Source organism: Vulpes lagopus, chromosome 21 (assembly GCF_018345385.1).
Source record: "Vulpes lagopus strain Blue_001 chromosome 21, ASM1834538v1, whole genome shotgun sequence".
NCBI lineage: Eukaryota > Metazoa > Chordata > Mammalia > Carnivora > Canidae > Vulpes > Vulpes lagopus.
Genome location: NC_054844.1, coordinates 8,356,223 through 8,383,306, shown reverse-complemented (window position 1 = coordinate 8,383,306; position 27,084 = coordinate 8,356,223). Strand labels below are relative to the sequence as shown.

General features: G+C 37.2%; 1 protein-coding gene across 4 annotated transcripts in view; it reads left to right on the top strand.

The window, feature by feature from the left end:
• The first annotated feature begins 7,257 nt into the window (after positions 1-7,257).
• The window catches only part of CD163 (CD163 molecule), a 30,086-nt gene continuing 10,259 nt past the window's right edge, over positions 7,258-27,084 (top strand). For 2 of the 4 annotated variants that reach the window (XM_041736717.1, XM_041736715.1), the window contains exons 1-6: positions 7,258-7,443; positions 8,845-8,931; positions 9,891-10,211; positions 13,122-13,442; positions 16,949-17,269; positions 17,981-18,301. In XM_041736717.1, coding sequence (XP_041592651.1) covers positions 7,413-7,443; positions 8,845-8,931; positions 9,891-10,211; positions 13,122-13,442; positions 16,949-17,269; positions 17,981-18,301 — 1,402 coding nt within the window. In that variant the 5' untranslated portion in view covers positions 7,258-7,412. The remainder of the gene's footprint in view (positions 7,444-8,844; positions 8,932-9,890; positions 10,212-13,121; positions 13,443-16,948; positions 17,270-17,980; positions 18,302-27,084) is intronic. The other 2 variants (XM_041736716.1, XM_041736718.1) reach the window with 2 other exon arrangements.

Here is a 27,084-nt window from a genome sequence, read left to right as displayed (position 1 = left end):
GAGTCCAGGGTTAGAGCAAAAGGTTTCTATTACAGGAGATGTGGAGAAAGAGCAAGAAAAGATTGCAAACAAGGAGAAAGATCAGTGTGGGAATATCCATAACATGTAATTCAAAAAATATTCTGTACATAGAGTGCAGTTATGTTTGACCAGCTTCATGAACAAAATAAAGGCTAAGAAATTGATAGTTTTCAGGAGGCTATTAATGTATAGGGGCATTTATCATGTTACTTTGTAGAGAAAAATAATTTAGACTCAATAGGGGAGTAATATAGGCTAGTTATAAACCATAAAACTGGGATATTAGATAGCTTAGCCATAGCACCTGTTAGACTAAAAAGAAAGATACCCAATCTCTGGTTGGTAGTAAAACAGTATGAAGACAATATCTTGCAATTCGTTGATTTGGAGAGGTAATCAAGATAGTAAGTGAAGCATAAATAAAGCATCTGAAACAAATTCCTGGAATTGGTACATGACAGTGGTTTCACAAGGCTAGAGCAAAGCAGAAGTCCAGTTACTAGGACTGGGGAAAAAAAAATCAGAATATGATGGAATCAAAGCCAGCTATTAGTCAATAAGCAGTCTGCAGTAGACTAATCATATGCAACATGCACAATTTATACGTTCAATGTAAATGATGAGTTTGCAAACATGTAGTTTAAATTTGTGCTCAGTATGCTGGAATATTAAGTGAAAAAATTGAGTAAGGGCCAAGAACATAAAGGAGTCAGAAGACATTGCACTCTGGGGTTTTGAAGGGAAAAGAAAATCAGATGCAAGGGATGAAGAACATTCCAGAAAGGCTAAAAAATAATAATTGAAAAATCTGAAACTACTCTATCAAAAAGGATAGTCAAGTGCAGATAGCCATTCTCCATAATGCAACAAAGACTAGATAATCAGTGTGACTGCTTATTCAATGATTGGTAGAACCTAAAGAAAAGAAAAGGCACCTTAGGAAGAGAACACAGATATTCTCTATGGGTGGGTGGTGGGAGACTAAGGAAAATGCATGAATTTGTTCCTAACTTGCATAATCATACTATAAACCTGCAATTTATATGTAGAGATTTAAAACACCACAGTAAAGCTTATTTCATCATAAGACAGTAGATAAAGCTAATGACTTCATTTATAGAAGGGATACAATGAGAATATGGGCACAGTGGCCTTACTCACAAGCCCCAAATCTGTTTCAAAATTCAAAAGAAGTTCCAAAATCTGGTGCCACCCTCCTTCTCTATTTGTCTTCCTTCTTCTATCTGTCATGCACAGTGTTGTGTAAAAATGTCACAGATTTCCTTACCAAATTCTGTTCTAACATCCAGATCCACCTACATTTTTTTTTAACATATCCAGTTCCCCCAAACCTGACTCTCGCTGGAGGGTTTGCCTTGCACCATGAGTTGTAAACCTGGAAGATGGGGCTGGCTTCTTCCTTTCCTTTATCTTCCGCTAATAATTGCTCACTAAAATTTACTAAACAGTTGTATTGATGTATAATTGACATACACTAAGCTGTACGGACTTACTCAGTTTTTTAGCTTTGATATAGATGTATACCTAAAGCCATCAACACAGTCAAGACAATGAACATATTACTTGCCCCAAAAAGTTTCATCATAATTATCCCCTATTGTAATTCTTGCTTCCCAATCTACCCCTAAGCAACCACTGCTTCCAGTCACAATGGACTGGTTTGCACTTTCCGGAATTCTGTAGAAGTAGAATCACAAAGTGTGAGTCATTTTTGTGGTAGCATGCATCAGTAGATTCATGCTTCTGCTTGTTAACCCATTCACCAGTTAAAAGACATTGGTTTGTTTCTAGTTTTTGTCTATTATGAATAAAACATTCATATGGCATAAACATTCATGAGTAAATCATTAAATGAACATATGTTACCATTTCTCTCTCTCTCCTTTTTAAAGATTTTATTTATTTATTCATGAAAGACTCAGAGAGAGAGAGGCAGAGACATAGGCAGAGGGAGAAGCAGGCTCCATGCAGGGAGCCCGATGCGGACTCAATCCTCCCTCCCCAGATCATGCCCTGAGCCAAAGGCAGACACTCAACCATTAAGCCACCCAGGCTTCCCTGATACTATTTCTCTTAGTAAAAACTCAAGAGTTTGTTTAATGTTTTAAAAAATAAAGCCTGTCAAACTGTTTTAAAGTGGATAAATTATTCAAATTCCCTTTAAGACTATAGGACAGTCCCATTCCTTCAATATTCTCAACATTTGGCATAGCAGTCTCTATAATTTTAGCCATTCAAATAGGTAAATAAGTTGTATCTCATTGTGGATTTCTCAATTTGCATTTCTTTAAGGACTAATGATGCTGAGAATCACTCCATGTGCTTATTCACCATCATGTACATTCCTTGGTGAAGTGCAAAACTTTTGTTTTTCCTTTAAAATAAGGATGGTTGTTTTCATATTATGGAGTTTTGAGAATTCTTTATAAATTTTGAAAACTTTTGAATATAAGTCCTTTATCAAATACATGATTTGCAAGTATTTTCTCTCTTACTCTGTGGCTTGGCTTTCATTCTTTTGTGATTTTGAGGAGCAGAATTTTTAAATTTTGATGCTGTCCAATTTATCAAATTGTTGCTTTATGACTCATGCTTTTAGTATTAGAAAATCTTTGTAGAGGGGCATCTAGGTGGCTCAGTGGTTGAGTGTCTGCCTTCAGCTCAGGCATGATCCCAACATCGAGTCCCCCATCAGGCTCCCCATGGGAAGCCTGCTTCTTCCTCTGCCTATGTCTCTGCCTCTCTGTGTCTCTCATGAATAAATAAATAAAATCTTAAAAAAGAAAGAAAGAAAGAAACTCTTTATGGAACCTAATTTTACAGAGATTTTCTCCTCTATTTTCTTTGAAAAGTTTTGTGGTTTTAGGTCTTCAATTTATGTTTCTGATCCATTCTGAGTTAATTTTTGTATCATATTATGTAAGGATTGAAATTCATCTTATTTCACTAATTGGGAGTGGAATGAACCAATGATAAAGCAAAGCAAAACCAAAAACAAAGCACTGGGCCCAAGTTGGGCCAGTAGGAAGTTACATGGAAAGAAATGATGAGGACAAAATAAAAAGAAAATCTTTTATCTACAAGTCAGTCCCCAAACAGCCATTCTCATCCCCTCAAAATTCCTAAACCTCAATGCTCTAAAAACTTAAAGGGCATAATTACTGAAAAACCTTTAGCATCCTTCCCTAAAAAGGCTTCCAAGAAAAGCACTAGGCTACTGTAATGATTTTGTCAAGTCCTAGAGACCAGCTTTCTTTAAAGGTCACTGGAGAGCTATGATTTTAGAAGGTGGTTAGGTTTCTTCAACCCTATATCCCACCTTCAGAAGTACCTCTTATGGAAAGGACCCCATGTCTGAATAATTGAATCTCTTCCAGCGCCACAAAATAGAGCAAGAAGACCACAAACAAATAAACAAACAAAAAACCAAACCAAAACAAAGCAAAGCAAAGAAAAGAAATCAGACATTCCATTAATAAATGAGGATCTTAGGTTTCACAACCTAAAACTCACATATGCAAAGTGCAAGTTTCTGCCATTAGTCTGAGACTTTTCTCACTGATACAGAGCCCTGTCCTATTATGTTTAGAGAAATCATGTACAGGAGGGCAACCACTGCTTCCAAGCAAGTGAGCACCACTGTGAGTTAAGTAGATGGAGGTGTAGTAGGGGACTGAAGTGCCAGGGTCACAGAGGAGGGAGGTGGTCCTCATCTTCCTTTCCAAAACCACTGGGGAATGGAGGATATGGGGGTGACTGAGAGAGGTAGGCATGCAGTTTTAACAGCTCACCCAGCTAAAGGGTATAAAGTGCCCAGTTGAGCTGCTGGCCTCCAGACATTAAAACTACATTACACCTTGGGGGTGATACACTATCACGAGCTAAAAGCTGACCCAGGGCACATAAGGGTTACCAGCTGGAGAGGGATATGCCAGTTCTCTTCTTTTTTTAAGGTGACAGTTGGTGCCATTTATTTGCCATGTTTTTCTTAATTTAGGAGTCGTGTGCTATAAATTTCCCCTTATATAGAATTTTAGTTACACCCTACAAAATTTGATGTGTTTTCTACGCATTTTTATTTATTCTTAAATATTTTTAAATTCCCTTTTTAAAAAGATTTATTTATTCATTCATTCACTCATTCACGAGAGACACACAGAGAGAGAGGCAGAGGGAGAAGCAGGCTCCATGCAGGGAGACCAAAATGGGACTCGATCCCGGGACTCCAGGATCACGCCCTGGGCTGAAGGCGGCACTAAGCCACTGAGCCACCCGGGCTGCCCTTAATTCCCTTTTGGTTTCTTCTTTGACCATCGGATTATTAAAAGTGAGCTATTTAGTTTTCAGGTATTCAAAGTTTTCCAGAGATACTTTTGTTATTGATTTCTAATTTCAGTCCATTGGGTATTTTAAAAAGATTTATTTATTTTAGAGACAGAGAGTGAGATCCAGGGTTGGGGGTGGGGAGAGGGGCAGAGAGAGAGGGATACAAGCAGACTCCCCACTGAGAGGGGGGCCCAATGCAGAGCTCGATCCCAAGCCCCTGAGATCATGACCTTTGCCACAATTAAGAATCGGATACTTAACTGACTGTGCATCCCCCCCCTTTTTTTAGAGAGGGTGGAGGGAGGATCAGAGGGAGAGGGAGAAAGAGAATCTTAAGCAGTTTCCACATTGGATGCAGGGCTTGATCTCAGGATCTTGAGATTATGCCCTGAGCTGACATCTCAGATGCTAAACTGACTAAGCCACCCAGGTGTCCTTCTTATTTTTTAATTACAACATGTCATTTAGGTAATTTAAAAATACAAGCAGGCAAAACTCATTTTACAAGGCTGCGTGTATGCATATTTGAGAATCTTCCTCAAATATATTGGAGTGCTGGTCCATCACAAGGGCTGGGAAGAAAAAAGGGTACAGGCAGCATCCTTTGTCCTTTGTTGAAGGACAAAGGAAAAAAATGAAAGTGACAGGAAATAACAAATAAAGGAGTCATATGTTCAACTTATTGAAAAAGGAGACACTCCTCCTATCCATGGTATCTTAAAACTAGCAAGTAAGATGAACAATAATTAAAGTATGCGTTACAATTTTCAAAGGACAAATTATATGATAGACTAATAATGACAGTAAGTGGTTTTCAAAATTGGAGTATCAAAAAATGTTTGTGTGTGTGTGGTTTTTTTTTAATTAATTAAGTTATTTTAGAGAGAGAAAGCAAGTTGGGGGAAGGGCAGAGGGAGAGAGTCTCAAGAAGACTCTCTGCTGAGCGCAGAGCCCAACTCGGAGCTATATCTCATGACCCTGAGATAATGACCTGAGCCGAAACCAAGGGTCAGACGCTTAGCTGACTGTACCACCCAGGCACCGCAAGATGCTTTGTATTTTATGTTTAATCTCGGAAGCAATATTGAGGATGATTGGAGGCAGGAGTGGTAATAGAAATGAGAGCAAGAGTACAATGCAGTGACAGTAGAATCCTATTTTTTAAATCTACTAAGAGTATAAGAAGAGCCCAATTGAAATAAATAGTAGAGGAATGGAAAGAATAGACCAGTGCAAACTTCAAAAGACAAAAATCTTAGTGAGCAAAAAATTTCTGCTTACATTAAAGATGAAGAAAAAGGAAGTGCATTTATTCTCCCACCTGAAACAACTGGAAAATGGACAAAATAGGTGAAATGACAATTTTCTTTTTGTTTTTTTTAAGATTTTATTTATTTATTCACGAGAGACACAGAGAGAGGCAGAGACATAGGCAGAGGGAGAAGCAGGCTCCCTGTGGGAAGCCCGATGTGGGACTCAATCCCAGGACTGTGGGAGACGCTTAACCACTGAGCCATGCAGGTGTCCCGAAATGACAATTTATTAGACACTGAATATCAGGCAACAAAGGACAGTGATCCATAAAAGATGAGAAACTAACAAGTTAAGTACCATGATTGCTTTAGTTTACTGCATTGAGAGAGTTTCCACGCCAAGGAATAGGTTTTTATAATATAAAATTCAAATTCTCTAGTCTGGTACATGATGCCCTTCTTCATATAACCTTTGTTTACCTCTGCAACAGTAACAGCATTATCAACAACATTTGTCACAGGAACAGAGAACAGGTATTATCAAGTGCTATCTGCAAGGGCTGGTGAATGTCTTGTTGAAAAAGAAGACATGTTTCCTATCCTTTGTGTTTTAGAACTAGCAAGTAAGATGACCAATAAATAATTATAAAAAGTATAAGTTGTTATAATCCTCAATGTACAGGTTGCCATGAATGCACAGTTTCTGGAATAAGTCAAGGTTCAAGTTATTTTACCTAGTGAAGTCGTGTTTAACCAAAGACATAAAAGACAGAAGACTAAGAGCTCAGGAAGGACAGTGGCAGAAAGTAGTACACACAGAAGGAACAATGTGTGTAAGAGGTTAGTCGTGTCCAAGGAATGGAAAGAAGCCAGCGTGACCTTTTTCACTGGATTGTAGTGAGTGTCTCCTTGCAAGACTGGAGATGTTTCTTAAACTCCCCCTTCTGGCGCACCACTATTACCAGAGAATGTTTATCCCATCAGGGACCATCAAATTTCCATGTTTTTACATGCCTGTATTGTATTATTCATTTCTGTCTCCCAGTTGATATGACCCTGTTTTTCTTTATTTTTCACTCTGTGCTTTGAATCGCTGTGGATTATTGCTCACGTATGTGTTTCTTTCACTGAATTTGAGTTATTCAGAGCTAAAATTACGTCTTGTAAATTTTTATTGCACCATTTGTAGAATCTGTAATGGTCATGGCTAATTTTATTGTTACTCTTCATCTCATTAGAAAAGAGAAAGCAAATGCCCTCTGTAGATGGTCTACACAAAATTATTCATTCAGCTCATTTGATTATGGTAATAGTATTAAAAGTGATAAAACTGATAAAACATTATTTAATTATGTTTTGCTTATTTCACTTTAGTTTTTGACATAACTGCACAGTGATAGTCATTTTTATTTTAATATATTAGTCCAAAACAAAGTATGGAAATCTAAATATTCATTTCAATAGCAACAGAACATGCATTAGTATTTCCCCCTAATTTTTGTAAATCTGTAGTGTTTCTCAATTTCTTTTGGTTGTTTCATGTCCCAGATTGAAGAAAACATGAGTATGAAAGGGAACCTCAGTTTGTGAATGACTTCCCTTTTTTCGTTGATTGACTCCACCTCCATTATGTAGCCTTTCTGGGGTTTTTTGTTGTGTTTTGCTTTGCTTTGTCTTGTGGAAGTGAGATGATTTTTAGAATTCTTAGTGGTCCTCTTTAGCAGAACATTTCTAAGGAATAATACAAGAAGATTTAGAAATCATTAAAACTCTGGACTGGACAAATTCAGAATGGTCCCACACGGAAACTCTGGATCTGCTGGTAAACATTTCTCATTTATTATACATTTACCTTTTAATGCAGTAAAAAGTTAATAGTCAATGGATCTTATTTAATAGTAATTGGCATCAAGAGAGTAAGGAGTGGAAAATGGGCATTAAGCTTTGGTGGCAGTGACTTGTGTCTGCTGTAGATTCACAAATGAAGATAGGAGATAAAGATTAGATTTGGCATTAGAAAAAAAAAGAAAGATTAGATATGGCATCAGGTTTGTAAAAATGCTAAGGTGAAGTTAAGGAGCTGAAATGAACTGAATTTTATTGAGTATGACAATAATTCTTAGAAAAGATTGACCATATGGAAAGGAATATTGACTGAAAGTTGATCACACAGGGGAATTTAAAATAACATCCCTGAGGGCTGAAATCTACTTCATAATTTATATGGATATGTTAACCTCATTTAGCATTTTAAATTGTTTCAAAGCTTTTTAATCTTTAAAATTTTTATTTTAGTTATTTATTTTTAGAGATTTTATTTATTTATTCATGACAGGCACACAGAGAGAGGCAGAGACATAGGCAGAGGGAGAAGCAGGCTCTATGGGGAGCCTGATGCGGAACTCGATCCTAGGACCCAGGATCATGACCTGAACTGAAGACAGATGCTCAACCACTGAGCCAGTCAGGCATCCCCCAAAGCTTTCTTATGGCAGTATAGCATGCCACATGAAAGCACAAGTCCTAAGGCCACACTTTAGTGACTTATACCAAAGTGCATGTTCCTATGTGGCTACCAAACCATTCTTACTGTTGCGTGAGTGTTGGGTTAAGGTAAGAATAAGAAGAGAGAGTAATGAAAGCTTTAGAGTTTTATGCTATATCTGGGGATAAGATCCAGTATTTTGTTTTTTGTTTTTTTTTCAAATATAAACCTTACCACTTCATTCCACCGATGTTCAGCTACTATTTAGCATGCACTGTGCCAGGTACTGGCGAAACAGTGCTGAGCCTGATAGAATCCATTCCCTTGTGAAATTTACCACCTAACTGTCTGGATCCAGTGGGCTTGGAGTCGGGGACCTCAGTAGTTGAATATTGTTTTGGCCTGGAAGGGGGACCTGCCCCTGCTAAGCTTCATGGATGCTTTCTCAATTTTCTAGGTTTTTAGCTCTGCTCTTGAAATTGTTTTCTGTCCCCAATTTGCTCTTAATTCCTCACTGCTGAGTCGCCTCTAACCACAAACATTTCCAGAGCTATTTCACTGAGACTATGTGATCCCAGGTATGTGTGTTTCCTGTCCACCTTGCCATTTAGAAAGAAGAATTCTTTGTCTTCATTCGACTTTCCTTGTTAATCTCAAAACTTTGAAACCATCTGTATTCTCCAAAGTTGCTTTTGGGGAAGGCAATACTTTTGTTCTTTTTTGTTTCTTTTTTCACAGACTTTAGAAGATGTTTTGCCCTCTTGTGTCCCTCTGCTGTGGCTGTGGTCTCCATTCTCAGTACCTGTTTGATGACCAATTCTCTTGGTGAGTGCTTGGTCAAACGCAAATAATTCTGAAGGCTCAACAGCATCTGAAAACATGCTTCATGATTTCAAAGGATCAGATATTAAAAGCACAAAATGAGGTCCTAACCATGCAACACCAAAATATGAACTAGAGGCATGGTTTCCTCCAAGATAAAATAAACTTTCACAGGAAAAAAAAAAGTACATTTGCCTAAATTTGAATAATGCCTACCTAAAACATAGGAAACAAAACAGAGGAAAAAGCTCAGAACTATTGGGATAAAGTGGAATTTTAGGAACAACTTTTAAAAATTCAAATGCCAAATTTTACCTTAAGATGTATTGAGGGAAGCCAGCTATATATCAGAGAGACCGCAGTTTCCTGTTGGTTAAAGTAATCAGAGGGTGGGAGCTGAGACATTTGGAGTCTGGGGGGAAGGAGGGACGAGGGATTATTTTATGGTAGGAAAAAATAGGAAAATATCTCCATCTCAACTCCCATTTAATAAAGTAGAAAACTTTCAGCCAGATTTCAACTAGTATTTTAAAAATTCATGGTGTTTTTCATATATGTGTGTAATGGGTGTTAAATTCCTTAAGACTGGTCTTTTCATCTTCATCATGAACCTTCTTTTTATGGCTCTTAGGAATTTGGAGAAACTTACATCGCTCCTATCTATAAAATTTTGTAATATATTATTTACATAGTAAACTCTATGGAGATTATATAAATCGACTTAATAAAAAAATCTCAGAACTGTGTTACTTAGCTTTACCGATTTTGCATCCTTGCTTCATCTGAAGCCTGTGATGCTGATCTTTGTTCCTACAAAATAACATTCTCCTCTCGTACCATTAATGAGTCTGAGGATGTTTCTGACATTTAGCTTGGAAAAATAAATAAGTAATCCAAGGAATAATAATCCCCTGCTTGCTCTTTGGATCCTGACCAATTGCTGCCTTCACCTGTTGCTGCAGGGAGAGCAGATAAAGAGATGAGGCTAACGGATGGTGAAGACAATTGCTCCGGGAGAGTGGAAGTGAAAGTCCAGGAGGAGTGGGGAACGGTGTGTAATAATGGCTGGGGCATGGATGAAGTCTCTGTGATTTGCAGGCAGCTGGGATGTCCCACTGCTATCAAAGCCGCTGGATGGGCCAATTCCAGGGCAGGCTCTGGACGAATCTGGATGGATCATGTTTCTTGTCGAGGGAATGAATCTGCTCTCTGGGACTGCAAACATGATGGATGGGGAAAGCACAACTGCAGTCATCAACAGGATGCTGGAGTAACCTGTTCAGGTAGGACTTGCAGAAGTCAAATGCTTTGTGGGGGAAAAAAAAATATGTAGATGGCCTAAAAACGAAAAGGAGCCACTTTTCTGTGAGTTTCCTAGTTCATATATAAAATCACCCAATCTATTGCTAAAAGACCAGACAATGCATGACACATCCCATTAGAAAAAAAAAAAAAGGAGATTCTGAATATTGTAGTCCAGGAGTGACCAGCTTCAATTTGAGAGCCAGTAATCCCACCGTCAGTTTCTACTCCCACGTAAAAATATCATATCTAAGTCAATTCTTTGTGTTCCTTCTCAGTAACATGCTGCTTTTGTGCATTAACCTTTTTGTCCCTTAACTGATAATCAATTTAATGAATCAAGAAATAAATATTCCTAGCACTAATCTTTTGCTGCAGGAAGGATGTTTTGCAGAGTAGAATTGCTTTTTTCCAGTGTGCAGTGCTGTTCATTTCATTTACATGGTGGTTTGTTCTGGGTTTTAAAAAAAAATTATTTATTTATTTTATTTTAAAGAGAGTGAGCAAGCAGGGGGAAGGGCAGAAGGAGAGGGAGAGAAAGTAAATAGAATGCTCAAGCAGTCTCTCTGCTGAGCATGGAGCTCAACATAGGTTCCATCCCAAGACCCTGAGATCATGACCTGAGCTGAAACCAAGAGTCAAAAGCCTAACTGACTGAACCACCCAGGTGCCCCATGGTGGTTTTAATTTAGAAAAAATTTCATGAACTTTATCTCCATTGACCTTACAGTAACTCTGAAAGCTTTGTGTCACACCTTTTTGCTATAAATCATGAGGTCATAGTTAAGACCCAATTCAGATTCCTGGACTTCCCATTTCTCCTTGTTCCTTTCACTGGCTTTCCTCTTTCTTAGAGGCCATCTCCTCCAGGGAGGATATTTTAGAAAGGACTAATCTCTCCCCCTGTATTGTGGTGTACTGGGTACAATACAGGCTAGTGTCTAGAAAGATGCGGAACTAAATTCCAGTTCAGCACCTCATGAATGTTATTTTGAGCAAGTTGTTAAATTTTTCTGAACTTCAGGTTCTGAAAATCAGTGTTTTAATGCATTAGAGCTCTTCTTTTTCCTTCTTCCTTCCATCCTCCCCCTTCCAACTCCTCCACTTCCTCCTGCTCCTACTCCTCTTGTTTTTTATTGTTAATCATTACAAGGGGAAGATAGGAATAACAATAGTAACATCTATGTCGCACATCTATGGTAAAGTTAAAAATCATAATAAATCTTGCCAGGCTTGGGGCACCTGGGTGACTCAGTCGATTGAGCATCAGACTTGATTTTGGCTCAGGTCATGATCTCAGGGTGGTGGAATAGAGCCCCAGGGCGAGCTCCATGCTCAGTGGGGAGTCTGCTTGTCCCTCTCCCTCTGCTCCTCCTCCTCCTCTCTCTCTCTCTCTCTCTCTCTTTCAAATACATGAATAAATAAAATCTTGCCAGGCTCTTACTAAAATCATTGCAACCTACAGAACTCACTGTTCAAGCTAAGACATCAGTGTAACACTTTTAACTCTTGTTTTCTGTTTTTTTCATACTTAAGGATAGAATTAATCAAATTTGTTTTTTGAAATTTATACAGCTAATGCTCCAATTGGTATATATGTAGCCACTCAAGGACTCCTTAGTTTCATGAGGTTTCAGAGGCTGTATTTTCCCCACCCTGACTGATGCTCAATCCTCAGAGCCTCTGCCTCTTGGGAGATTTTACTATTATCACACACACAGGGACAACACAGTATAATAGTCAGGAGAATAAACACTAGTGTTAGACTGCTTTTTCTTTTCACATCCTGGCTCTATGATTTTCTAGGTGTATGATCCTATGACAATTATGGAAACTGAGAATGCTTATCTGTGGAGTAGGGATAATGGAAAGAATACATAATGCTTAATGTTGTGAAGACTAATAGCATATGTGATACACTCAGAACACCAGACACATATTTAATTGTGAACTATTATTTTTATGGTTATTAATTGTCTAGAATAAAAAATCCTGTTAAGTAGAGGTCTTTTGCCTGGTATGTAGAGCTTTTAAAAGTAAATTCCTCTCTCAAAAAAAGAGCCTCTAAACACTTGCTCAAGCATAAGCAGTTCTTGTTTTTCACGTGTCCCCAGATTTCATCCCAAAATTTTTTTCAGATATATTAGTCCTCATAGAAAATCCAGGGAAACATGTATAGAGAAAATTTCCTTTATGAAAAAAGCTGTTCTTTGCTAAAAATTGTACCAGATGCTCTGGAGGTGGGGGGAAGCTTTGATTCAAAGAGGAGATTGGTGAGAAATGAATTCTCTTGATATTTTTTCCTCAATTTTTATTAATTTGGTATAGTACAGGATGCTTTTGCAAACAGTTGTCCATGCTCAGGCATTTTTATTTTTCCCTTTTTATTGTTTTCTAATTTTACACTCAACTTCAGACAATTCTTCATGCTCTGACTGTTTGTGATAAAGAAAGATTAAAATAAAGGTTTTTAATGTTTGGCAAATGACTTTTTTTAATGTTTTTTAATGTTTGCCATTTTTGCTACTTTGTTGGATGGACTAATTTTATTTTTTCTAGTTTTTTAAAGTAAGTGCTTTGAGACAAATTTGTCAATTTCTACATAAAAGAGTGCTTATTTTGTCTTAATAATGGAAGGAAATAAAGCAAAACAGAAAGCAAATTTAATATGTAAAACATTTTCCTTGGTAAGTAGACATAGATGAAAGCCTTAATTTCTAGCTGGTCTTTAAAAGATGAAAATTCCCCAGTATGTACAGATGGGAAGCTTCCAAAATGCGGCATCATTTTTAAGGACAGCATCAAATCTCAAGTGTCCAGAGGAATCTTATTTTTAAAAATCACTTCTGAAAGAATGTCACTTCTGACTTCCGGTCTTTACCCCACTCTAGATGGATCCAGTTTGGAGATGAGGTTGATGAACGGCGGAAACCAGTGTTCTGGCAGAATAGAAGTCAAGTTCCAGGGACAGTGGGGAACAGTGTGTGATGACAACTTCAACATAGATCATGCTTCTGTGGTTTGTAAACAGCTCGAATGTGGAAGTGCTGTCAGTTTCTCTGGTTCAGCTAATTTTGGAGAAGGTTCTGGGCCAATCTGGTTTGATGATCTTGTGTGCAGTGGAAATGAGTCAGCTCTCTGGAACTGCAAGCATGAAGGATGGGGAAAGCATAACTGTGATCACGCTGAGGATGTTGGAGTGATTTGCTTGGGTAAGGACTGATCTGGGTTCATTCGGTGCTTCCTGAGAGGACAAAAGAAAGGGGGAAAGGTTCTTAAAAGCCTGAACTCTTGCCAACATAATGAAGCCTGCTTCCTCAATCACCTTATTATGACCTAATTTCAGGTTCCCCATCTGATACCTGTGGAGATTTTTCTTTAACTGAAATGAAAATAACTAGGTTAGGGAGGAAGGATGAACAGTGAAATCAAGACCCAAGTCATGAGGATAGAAGGAGGCGTTCAGAGAATAAACCAATCCTCCCTCCTCCCCCAATCCCCCCAGAAAAAGAGAAGAAAAAGAAAAAGAAAAAAATAGCTTAACTAGCAAGTTGTGCTTTGGGGATGAGTTTTAAAAACAAATCACAGCCTTTATTAGCCTCTATCTGCAGAATTTAACCTGCCCCTTCCCAAAATATTAGTTCAATTCACAGAATCAAATGTTAAAAAGTAGTTTGGTTTTCTATTAAAACCTCAATTATGCTAGTGCTATGGTATGAACAGACTCTGTGTCTAGAGACTTTCATGCACCATGCTTGCTCAGGGCACAGGGACAGTGGATTTATATGGGAAGGGGTGACACTCCTTTTTTCACTTGAGTTCTTAGTTTGAAGCAGATCCAGCATGTCCTGAACCCCAGAGAACATTCAGAAAAATAAAATAGAGTAAAAATGTCCCTGTATTCATCAGATATCTTTTTTTTTTTTCAAATGAAGAAAACTCAATTCAAATTAACTTTAAGGGAAGAGAATATTGACTCAGAAAACTGAGACATCCAGGGGGTACAGTTGGCTTCATACATAGCTGGATTCAAACATTGAAACAATGTCATGGGGGTTCTGGTCCTTTTACTATTTCTTAAATTGGCCTTTTGTTGTTGCTGGACAACATGACCATCTATTGTTTGAATCATAAAGAATGGGATTCCTACAAAAAACATGGGTTTTGTTAGCTGAAGAAAGCAAAAGGGATTTGGGATAGAAAAAAGCAGAGGAATTGCCTTCCAGTCCCATTTATCCACCAAAAGTTTTCTAGGTCCCCAATCAGCACATTTCTTCTCAATGCTGAGGACTCACAATAAACAGTATTGTAGCAGCAAAAACTAAAACTGCCAGTGGAAAGGAGCAACTTATTTATTGTAAGATATTGCTCAGGATCAAGCTCTGTTCTTTGAGGAATATAGATTGGGGGAAGGTGAAAGTGGTAGTGATTAGGTCCCCTTTCTCTTTGTTAGCTTTTTGACTAAGGAACTGGTCACAAAGGGACCAGGCATATAACACAAACCAGGTAGTTATAGATAGGTAATGCAGTCAGAGGCAAAAGTCATTGTTGAGTCCTGGGCCTGAGTGTGTGAGTACCACCTACACATGCGAATGTATATTTAACTAGAAAAAAACAATTCTAAGAAAAACTCTGTGATAGTAAAACAAAAAAATCTCTAGATAAAATTGAGCCCCTGCATCTCTTGTTAGGAACCTTTTTTTTTTTTTAAGATTTTATTTATTTGAGGGGAGCGGGGCAAAGGGAGAGGAAGAAGCAGACTCTGTTGAGTGGGGATGCTGAGACATGACCTGAGCCAAGGTCAGATGCTTAATCAACTGGGCCACCCAGGTGCCCCAGAAACTCTTTTTATGGTACATGCTCTCTGTCCTGAAAATTCCCTTTAAAAAAAATTATTATTGAAGCATTGTTAACATAAATGTTATATTGGTTTCAGGTGTACAACATATTGCTTCAATAATTCTATAAATTACTTGACATTCACCACAATAAGTGTGGTCACCATCTGTTGCCATACAAGTTATTACAGTGTTATTGACTATATTCCTTATGCTATACTTTTCATCTCTCTGACTTATTTATTTTATAACTAAGAATGTGTACCTCTTGATCCCCTTTATCTATTTCACCCATCCCCTTGCCCACCTCACCCCTGGCAACCACCAGTTTGTTCTCTATAGTTAAGAGTCCTTTCATTTGTTTTGTTTTTTAGACTCCACATATAAATGAAATCATATGATATTTGCCTTTCTTTGTCTGACTTATTTCACTTAACATTATACCCTGTAGGTCCATCCATGTTACAAAGAGCAAGATCTCATTCTTTTTTTATGGCTGAGTAATATTCCATTATATATATATATATATATATATATATATATATATATATATACACATACATATACCACATCTTCTTTATCCATTTCATCTATTGATGGATACTTGGGCTGTTCCATATCCCAACTATTGTAAATAATGCTGCAATAAACATAGAAGTACATATATTGTTTTCAAATTAGCATTTTCATTTTCTTTGGATGAATAGCCAATAGTGGAATTACTGGATCATATGGTATTTCTATTTTTAGTATTTTTATTGTTTTTAATTTTAATTGCAGTATAGTTAACGTACAGTGTTATATTAGTTTCAAGTGTACAAATTAGTGATTCAGCAATTCTATACATTACTCTGGGCTCATCATTATAAGTGTGCTCTTAACTCCTTCACCTCTTTCGCCCATCCCCCCACCCTCTTCCCCTTCAGCAACTGCTAACTTGTTCTCTATAGTTAAGAGTTGGCTTCTTGGGTCCCTTCAAAGTGAACTTTGAATTACCATGCTAACATGGTAAAATGGAAAGTTGTTTGCTTTTCATTCAGATTTTGTGAATATGAACATATTACAGGATTTACAGATGACTTTATTAACTGAATAAAAAAATTTTTAGAGCTCATTGTATTGGTTTTACAACCAAATTATATTCTTGAAGTGATTTTATTAAAGTTACCTACAGTTTTCTAATTAAAAAAAAGAGTTGGAAAAAAAAAAAAAAAAGAGTTGGCTTCTTGGTTTCTCTCTCTCTCTACCTCTCTCTTTTTTTCCTTTGCTTATTTGTTTTGTTTCTTAAATTCCACATATAAATGAAATTATGTGGTATTTGTCTTTCTCTGACTGACTTATTTTACTTAGCATTATCCTAACTCCATCCATGTTATTGCAAATGGCAAGATTTCATTTTTTATGGCTGAATAATAATATTATAATATACCACACCTTCTTTATCTACTCATCTTTCAACAGGCACTTGGGTTGTTTCCATAATTTGGCTATTGTAAATAATACTGCTATAAACATAGGGATGTGTACATCCCTTCAAATTGTGCTTTTTATTTTTTGGGTAAATACCCTTAGTGCAAGTCGTGGATCATAAGGTAGTTCTATTTGTAATTTTTTGAGGAACCTCCATACTGTTTTCCATGATGGCTGCACCAGTTTGCATTCCCACCAACGGTGCAAGAGGATTCCCCTTTCTCACCAAGACTTATTTCTTATCTTTTTGATACTAGCCAGTCTGAAAAGTACTGTCTTCTTGCCTAAGCCATCCTTTCTCCACCTTTAATGATTTTCAGTGGTATTATATCACTGTTTTCTCTGTGTCTGCTTATATTCCCCCTTATTCTTGTTTTTTATCACTGATTTGTTTTGTGTCCCTCTAACAGATGGAGCAGATCTGAGCCTGAGACTGGTAGATGGAGTCACTGAATGTTCAGGAAGATTAGAAGTAAAATTCCAAGGGGAATGGGGGACAGTGTGTGATGATGGCTGGGATAGTAATGATGCTGCTGTGGTATGTAAACAACTGGGATGCCCAACTGCTGTCACCGCCATTGGTCGAGTTAACGCCAGTGAGGGAAGTGGACACATTTGGCTTGACAATCTTTCCTGCCAAGGAGATGAATCTGCTCTCTGGCAGTGTAGACACCATGAATGGGGAAAGCATTATTGCAATCATAATGAAGATGCTGGTGTGACATGTTCTGGTAAGTGAAAAGAAAAACAGTGAAGGAAAGACCTGTGTTCTTTAGGAGTAAGGATGAATATGAGATGTGAGAGATAGTAATATCTAATAATTTCCTTGTTGTAAGGAATCTTAAACGCATTCTTTTTAAACAGATTTTATCTATCTATCTAGAGAGAAAAAGAGAGAGAGATTGAGCACAAGTGTTGGTGGGGAGGGGGAAGGAGAATCCTCAAGCAGACTCTACACTGAGCACAGAAACCAACATGGAGCTTGGTCCCACAACCTTGAGATCAGGACTCCAAGAACACAACCTGAGCCAAAACCAAGAGTTGGACACTTGACCAACCGAACCATCCAGCATCCTCATTCTTTATTTGACTAGTTTGGAGGGTTGTCTATTTCCTGCAGTAATTATTCAGGCTGCTGTTAGGAACCACATTTCAGATTCTAAGTCTACCTGGAGCTCTGAGACACAAAATGTTATGTCTTTTTAGAGAAATCTCTGTCTTGCTCATATTTCTCTGCCATTGACAATTTTTATTAACCCTTGAAACTATAATTCTGTTTCTGACCAAATTCATGGCCCATAGTGGCTGCTTAAAAAGCCAGGAGATGGATAAGCCATGATTTCCAATGCCTCAGTATCTGGGAAGGAGCAAGATAAAAAATACATCCTTTGGGAGCTAACTTCCAGATGCATCTGTAAACTAAGTTTATGTTTCATTTGCAGATGGATCAGACCTGGAGCTGAGACTTGTTGGTGGAGGCAGCCGCTGTGCTGGGACAGTGGAGGTTGAAATTCAGAAACTGCTAGGGAAAGTATGTGATAGAGGCTGGGGACTGAAGGAAGCCAATGTGGTTTGCAAGCAGTTGGGATGTGGATCTGCTCTCAAAACGTCCTATCAGCGTTATTCCAAAGTTAGGGCAACAAACACATGGCTGTTTTTAAGCCACTGTAGTGGCAATGAAACTTCCCTTTGGGACTGCAAGAACTGGCAGTGGGGTGGACTGAGCTGTGATCACTATGAAGAAGCTAAAGTTACCTGCTCAGGTAAGACTTTATTTTCTTTTTAAAGATTTTATGTCTTTATTCATGAGAGACACAGAGAGAGAGGCAGAGACATAGGCAGAGGGAGAAGCAGCTCCTTGTGGGGAGCCCCATGTGGGACTTGACCCCAGGACCCGGGGTCATGACCTGAGCTGAAGGCAGATGCTCAACCACTGTGCCATCCAGGCTCCCCTCAGGTAACACTTTCAATGAACATGTTAAGAAACTGAATTCCAAGAGCATAAGTTTCCACTAAGATCCTTGAAACTGATAAGAAACATTGGTCCTTATGACTAGATCTCACTTGAGAAATCAGAAAATACCTATTCCATCATGGGAGTTTCTGTCGAAATTATAATTCATTTTGTGCCTTGGTCACAGGTGTGACTTGTTTTGTTTTTGTTCACTTTAGCTTTTGTGTTTTTTTTTTCTTTTAAAGATTATATATTTATTTGAGAGAGACAGAGCATGTGGAGGGAGGGGCAGAGGGAGAGGGAGAGACAATCCCAATCAGACTCCCCCTGGAGCAGGGAGCTCAATCCCATGACCCTGAGATCATGACCTGAGCTGAAACTGAGTCGGATGCTTCACTGACTGCATTACCCAGGTGCCCTGCCCTTGTTTTTGTTTTTTATTTAAATAACAGTTAAGGGAGCACTTGGACGACTTAATTGGCTGAGCATCCAACTCTTGATTTCAGCTTAGGTCATGATCTCAGGTTCGTGAGATTGGCCCTGCGTTGTGCTTGGGGTGGAGTCTGCTTGGGATTCTCTCTCCCTCTTTCTTTGCCTCTCCCCCAGCTTGCTTGCATGGTCTCTCTAAATAAATAAATAAAATCTTTTTAAAAAGTAAGTTAGTGTGGAGGGGAAGGGAATGGGGGGATGGGGTGGCTGGGTGACGGGCACTAAGGAGGGCACTTGATGGGATGAACACTGGGTGTTATACTATATGTTGGCAAATTGAATTTAAATAAAATATGTTTTTTTAAAAGTTAGTTAACATAACAGTGTATTATTAATTTCTGATGTACAATTAACTATTCAACACTTACATTCAATACCCAGTGCTCTTCACAAGTGCCCTCTTTAATCCCATCTGCCCCATCCCCCTCTCTGGTAACCATTAGTTTGTTCTCTGTAGTTCAGAATCTGTTTCTTGGTTTACCTTTCTCTCTCTTCTTTTCCCTATGCTGGTTTGTTAAGAAACAAAACAAAACAGTTGAGTCATTCTTAAATCCATGGAAGTATGAAAGGTTAAAGAAGGATTAAAATTTTGAAGGTAGAACTTAAATATGTCTTCCATGGGAATGTTACCGAAAGATTTTAAAAGTATGTTGGATAAACTGGCATGACTGAACCTTAGGCTATCTTCCTATGTAAGAATTTCTTCTTTCTGAATGTTTTTGTGTATTTCACTGCAACCTCTTTTAGAAGTTCCAAGGTGAGCTGTGAGTTGGCCAGGCTTACAGATAATCTCTTGTATTTTATGCTAATCACATCTATACAAATGCTAATGTTGTTGAAAAGTGATGTCTTTTCAAGGATTGTAAGGTAACATATTGACATAACTAACTATTATTAATATGGTAAAAGAAAGACTTTAGGGAAAGCAACATATAAGTAAAACCATTAAACATGTAGAGATGTAGTCCTATGATGCTGTATGTCCACTAACCAATGGCTTTACCCTAGATACATCCTAACCTTAGATGTGCTCCTAGGTGCTTTCTCTGTTGTTATAAATTATGTCTCTTCTAGTTACGTAGAAATTATCCTCTGACTGGAAAAAGATAATCTTTTAAGATACAAATTAGAATATACATATCTGCTTTTCAACCATTCTTCTTTCCTTTTTTATTATTTATTTATTCATTTATTTATTTATTTATTTATTTATTTATTTATTTATTCAGGAGAGACACAGAGAAAGAGAGGCAGAGAGAGAAGCAGGCTCCATGCAGGGAGCCCAATGCGGGACTCGATCCCGGGACTCCAGGATCACACCCTGATCCAAAGGCAGGCGCTCAACAACTGAGCCACCTAGGCGTCCTTTTTCTTTCTTTTTTTAAAGAGATTTCTTGATTAAGCAGTATATTCACATTTTGAGGGTTTTTGTGTTTGTGTGTTGTCATGTGTCCATTTTGTTCTTGTTGTTGTTGTTGTTTTATGGTTCACACTCTGAAATGAAAGTGTAAGAAGCTCTTCCTGAGAGATATCCCCAGCGTCTGATTCTACTCTTCACAGACAACTTACATGGCTGGGGTATTCATATGTCCTTTATGAGATACTTTATTTAAATACAAACAAATCCATATATAAGTTTCAGTTCATTTTGTTGCTCAAATCGTGGCATATTATGTAAACTGTTCTTTAATTTTTAAAGATTTTACTTTTTTATTCATGAGAGACACAGAGAGAGACAGAGGCATAGACAGAGGGAAAAGCAGGCTCCCTGTGGGAAATGGATCCCAGCACCCCAGGATCACAACCTGAGCCAAGGCAGACACTCACCACTGAACCACCCAAGTGCTCTAACTGTTCTGTACCTTAGTATTTACTTAGTAAAATATCCTGACCATAATTTCATATCAATATTTAAAGACCTTTCTGAAATGACTTATCTATCTGTACATTTCTCTTCTTATCATTTATTACTGTGACTTTATTTATATTTTTAATTTCTTTCATTAGGTAAAATTAGCTTTGCTTTGCTTTTTTTTTTAAATGAACCAGCATTTGGATTTTTTAAGATTAATGCTGTTTTCATTTCCTAATTCATTAAAATTTGTTTCTCTATCTATTAATTTCTTTCTGATTTCCTACTGATTTAACTTCTTGAGTTCAGTGCCTAGTTAATGTTGATTCTTTCCTAGTTATTAATATAAATACATTATAGGTTTTCTACTGGGTATACCAGTGACTCTATCATATAATTGATGAACTGATGCTCTGTGAATCTGGGACATAGATCTACCTACAGTTGTTATGTGGTCATTGTGAATTGTTCTTTGTTGGTATTATAAAGTTTCCCCTTTTTCTATGATTGAATGATTTTTGTTCTGAATCAAACTCATCTGACATTAATATCACAAATTTTGCTTCATTTACTTTCTATTCTCTTATTTTCAACCTTTATTAATCATTTGTTCTAGGTGCATCACTTGTATTCATCATAGAATTCAGATTTATTTTAAAAAGAACTCATGTATTATGCTACAACTAACTATGAACTATATTTCTCTACACAACTTTTTGGGGGGACTTCCCCTGTGTTTGGGCATGCGTAAGCATAATTGTATGTCTGATCATTTTTTCTAATTATTTTCCTATTAATTGTATTTTATATTAGTTAGTATTAAGTCCAGCAGCATCCAAAAGAAATCCAAGTAAGAGTGGATAATGAAAAAGTTTACTCCTTTCTCACTAAAACAAGTGAAATAGGTAAGCAGTTTAAGGCTGTTTGGGTGGTTCTATGGTCACCAAGAAGTACCTAGAATTGTTTTTCTGTGGCAATTATCAAATCCTACTGGTCAGGAATGATAAGTTGTCCTAAAACTGAGTGAGTTCCCTGGTGAGCCCATCTGGTAGACCAGGTTCTGCTGTCTGAGAAGCTGTCCTCTGTTCCTTGTCCTTCACAGGCCCAGATGCTATTCTCAGGCCAGTTCCTTCTATTGCATGCTCTCCAGAGCCATAGCTGAGTGCAATTTGGGGGCTGCACACCTTTCACAGCTCACTCTCTGCTGACATTGGTACAGGGACCCCTGGATTGCTTTACAGGTTGAGTTACCATTGGCTGCTGTCAGCTGTCCTCAAAGTAGTGAAACAATTCTCTCCAAACAGCACACTTCTAGTTGATTTTCTTTCATCTAATGCCATCTGAAAATAACCACAATCAAGGAATATATGTATAAGTGTTGACCTATGCTGTGACCAGCTTCCTCTTAATTTATTGGCCACTCCCTAAGGTAATTTGCAACCAGGGGTTTGAGAGGAAAAACAAGACCTGACTCCTGTCTTTGCTGGGAGGCTCATTTTTTGTATGTGGAGTGTGAATTCTATTTTCTGCTAAGCCTACAGTTTTATTACCACCTCAGTTTGGGGGATGGTATACTTAGGGTTCTATTTTTTTTTCAATTCTGCAAGTTCCAAATTATAGGTCTCTCAATTAGTTATGTATAGCAGCTGCTGGCAGAGCATACTTCCCTTATGAAATTGGTATTTTTCTTTCCATTTTTTTTCTTGCAGTGTGGCTACTTCAAATCTGAGTTCATCTCTCTTAGAAGTGCTGAAATGGCAAGGAGGATTTATGTCATGCTAACATTCTGATTTTTTTTTCAATTTTTTCTTCTGTGATTATGTTCCCTGATTTTTCAACTTCAATGAGTACATGGTTTTCTTTTCAAGGTGACATTTGTCCAATATCTTACCATGAATAACAAGGCATTAGCTTTCCAGACTATAATATCTGAGTTATTATATATTTTATCCATCCATTCCATTCAACCACATCCAAAATTTAGGTTTTATTACTTGAGCACTTTAGTTTTGGTAACACATTCTGAATTATTTAAGATTCTATTCAACTACATATAATCAAAATCCCAAGTAGTGTAAATTTGCAGCTATAGGGGAACCCTTTTGTTTACAGAACTATATATATGTGTGTGTGTGTGTGTGTATGTATACACATATATATATTTTTTTTTGCTAAGTGCCATGTGTACTCTTTGCCTTCTTTTGTAAACTATTTTGTTATATTGTGTATTGTGTATATATTTTGTATATTTGTGTAGTTTTTAGAAGCTCTTCTACTTACATGGGTACATAGGTTTTAGCACTCTGCTTGTTTTGCTAGAAATAGAATGTGTAATTTTGTGTCTTTTTTTAAAGATTTATTTATTTATGAGAGAGGATGGGGGAGGGGCCAGGGGAGAGAATCCCAAGTAGACTTCCCACTGAGAGGGGAGCAGGAGGTGGAACTCCATCCCATGACCCATGAGATCATGACCCGAGCCAAAGAAACAAGAGTTGGTCACTTAACTGAGCCACCCAGCCCCCACCTATAATTTTATTTCTTGATTTCTTGATTCTTTCAGAAGATTTCCAGTGGGGGAAATCATGGAATACTATCTCTGTGCCTGTGAAGTTCAAACTACAAATTCCATTATCTGTTTAGATTCTTAAAGTTCTTAGTTTTGTGGAGCACAGGGCTTTAGGGCTGAAAAGGACCAAAAACTCAATAAAGCAAGAAGCCTAGAAGGATAAAGCAACATTTTATCTCCGATGTGCAGTTTCTACAAACAGCCACAAACAGGCTAAGAAAATTTGCTACAAAATTACTTTGAATCCCAGACATTTTGTTTGTGATGGCTGTGCATGGGTCATAGAGACCATCAGAACTTAAACAGTTCATATGAGTTGTGCTGTATTTACTAAGGTTTGAGAAATCATTTTGATACTAAAATGATTTAGACTTCTTCATAGTCTAGAAAGGAATAAATGATAAAAATGTGTTAATGCTTATTTAAATCATACTGTGTATTTTATCTATTACTAAACAAAAGGAAGTAATTCTAATGAATTCTTTCTCGTGTTTGTTCTTCATGTCTTCATTTATTTAATTCTAGAGAAAGAAGGAAATACAAATTCAGTTACTTATGCCAGGGGGAAGTTTAAGTTATTGATCAAAGAAGCTAAATACAGGTACAAAACTCAAATTAATGGCTTTTATAATAAAATGCAGTCACAGGTTTAGCAGGAAAGAAATCTCTTAAAGGAGTAAATTTTGAATATTCTAACGATGTACACAGAGTAAATGATATAAAGAAGTCAACTCATGGTGTAGATTAATGTATTACTAACAGATTTATGAAGAAAAAAAAGCTAGAATGGAATCTTAAAGTCATTTCTACATGGAAGAATTTCCCTTTGCCCAGGATTCAAACATTTTAGGAAAAAGGAAGCAAGAGGATCTTTATAGTAGGACCTGTTTTCAAATGCATAACACATTTTCACCATGAGAGAGAAAATTATTTAGTTTGGTTTAATTTCTTGGTTTGTTTTCACACAGGCTGTCTTTTATTTTGATCCAGATGAGAGAGCAAGAGGTTACAAGAAAGGTGACTTGGGCTCAGTCTAAGAAACTGCCTTTATTTAAAATAAAAAGTTTAGATCTCTCCCAAAGTGGAATCGGATCAGATCAATACTAGCTAATGATATCTTAGAGGAATTTCATGCTTAAATAATGATATAACAAGAAGAAATTAAGGACTCAACTGAAGAATTTTTCATTATTTTTGGGGTAGGGGCATTATATGCTTTAAACTTGGAGCTGTGTTTAGAAAGTATGTTCTTCAACTCACTTTTGTATAGAAACTTGCTTTTACATATTAAATGGGTAAGTGGTGAAATTTTGACATGCTGGGGTATTTTATACTGCTACAATACAGAATATAGTCAGATCTGAAACAATTTTGGAAAGTGGCAAGTACTGATAGGATATCTGTGTCATGCTGAGAGTAATGTCAAGGGAATTAGTGATGTTTGACAGTAGGCATTTCTAAAAGATGGATGCCCTTTAGAAGGTCCTTCAAATGCATTTTCTTTCTTTAAAAATTTAAAGGAAATAGTTTGTAGTTCCCAAATAATTTGAATTATCTCTGAGTATGTTAAAAGAAACTCTTACTTACCTTGATGATTGTATTCCTCAATTTGGCAGAGTTCTTAAAATCTGAGCTCCATTTCTTTAGCTTCTTTCTGGTGTCTTTATGTTTTAAATCCCATCCATACTAAATTATTTATAATTCCTCAATTACACCATGCTATTTCATGACTATATCCTTAATTTTAATTTAATTTTATTTCTTTTTTAAAGAGGGAGAGCAAGGGAGGGGCAGAAGGAGAGAGACAATCTTAGTAGGCTATATACCCAGAACCCATCAGAGGGCTGTCTTATGGCCCTGAGATCATGACCTGAGCCGAAGGCAGACACTTAACCAATTGAGCCACCCAGGTGCCCCTGGACTCATTATTATTTGAACATGTATGTCTTATGCTCACCTGTGTTCTTGAGGGCAAGGGTGATCAATAAGAAATTGAGCAGCCTTGAAAAGAAGTAGCTTTTCCCCCAGGTACATAGGTTGGGAAAAACATTATAAATGGAGAGTAAGTTTCTGCAGAAGCACAGAAGAATAGCATGACCAGGATTCTTTAAGGCTGGAGCATCAGGTACAACTGATAAAGTAATAGACATGAAAGCTTTAAAGGTGACATCATAAAGTATTTTAAAGAATGTTAATATTTAGTATTTATCATCTCTCTTTAATTTTAATAGATGGGTGACATTGGAGAATCTACCAAAGCTCTCTGTGCTTCAATTTCCTCAAAAGAAAAATGGTAGTATAATAATGCCTGCTTCACAGGAATTACACAGCAAGTGACCAATACCTGTTAACTGCTAAGGTTACAATTATTATTATTAGTAGAAGTAGTATCTATTTTCACTGATGGACTGAAATGTGACATACTTTTTAGCCCACCTGAATGTCTAAAATATTGTAGGTCCTTAAAACTATTTGCTGAAAGGATAAATTATTGCATAAATAGCAAAGAAGCATTGAATAGTCTGCCCCAAAGACAAAGAAATCATGTGAAAATACTTGAAATGTAATAACATATCTGTGGTCATGCCAAAGATATATTAGAAAGAGGGCTTAGAAATAAGATTACTTAGACTTGCAAAGGTTTACAAGACATATGATGACAAATTACATTAAAGCAGTAGCAACAGGGGTTCCTGGGTGGCTCAGTCATTTAAGCATCTTACTCTTGGTTATGGCTCAGATTTTGATCTCAGGGTGATGAGATCAAGCCCCAAGTCCGGCTCCACACTCAGTGGGGAGTCAGCTTGAGATTCTCTCTCTCATTATCCCTCTGCTCCTCCTCCGCTCACTCTCTTCTCTCTCTGTCTCTCAAATAAATAAATGTCTTTAAAAAAAATAGTAGCAACAAATAAGGAGGAGAAATATCCTGGAGGACTGACAACCTTGGTGATTTTTGACATGAGCAGTGTATTGTGAGGGTCAGGATTCTAGGCTCTGGAACATACTGTAGACCTTTAAATTCTGCTCCTTCTGTAACTCTCTATATGATCAAAGCAAATTACTACACCTCTCTGTTTCAGTTTCCTTGTCCGTAAAATTGGAATGATGTTAATAATTATCCCCTGAGGAGATTGTAAAGATTAAGTGGAATTATGTTTGTTCAATATTTAATAAAGTGCCATAGATAAAATAAGTGCTCATTTAATGTTCACTACTGTCATTATCATTACCATTAATTATGAGATAAAAAAGTGAGATAAAGAAGTGGTTCAATTTTAAGTGATTCTAATTTGGTCTGGATATCATTAATTGAGTAAAGAAGATGTGGCCATGTCAGTAAAATAATTCCTTCAATTTTGAACACCTTATATTCTGATGTCCAAGTAGGTATGTTTATGAAATTTAAAACATATATATGAAAACATATTTATTGGCAGTTAAGAGAAGGTGAGGGAGTTGAGGATAGAATTTTGGTCAGGAAATACATGAAAGGTTCTGGTAAAGCAGGTTTAGACAGGAAGGAGGAGAAAACAGGAGTATCTCATGTGTCAAGTGTAACATATATCAAAAGAAAGAAGAAATCCCAGGTTCAATTTGAAAACAGGAAGTATATTGCAACATTTTATATAAAACCATTCAGAAAGGCTGGGGCCAACACCAGACTGCGATGGGTACAGAGTGGAAT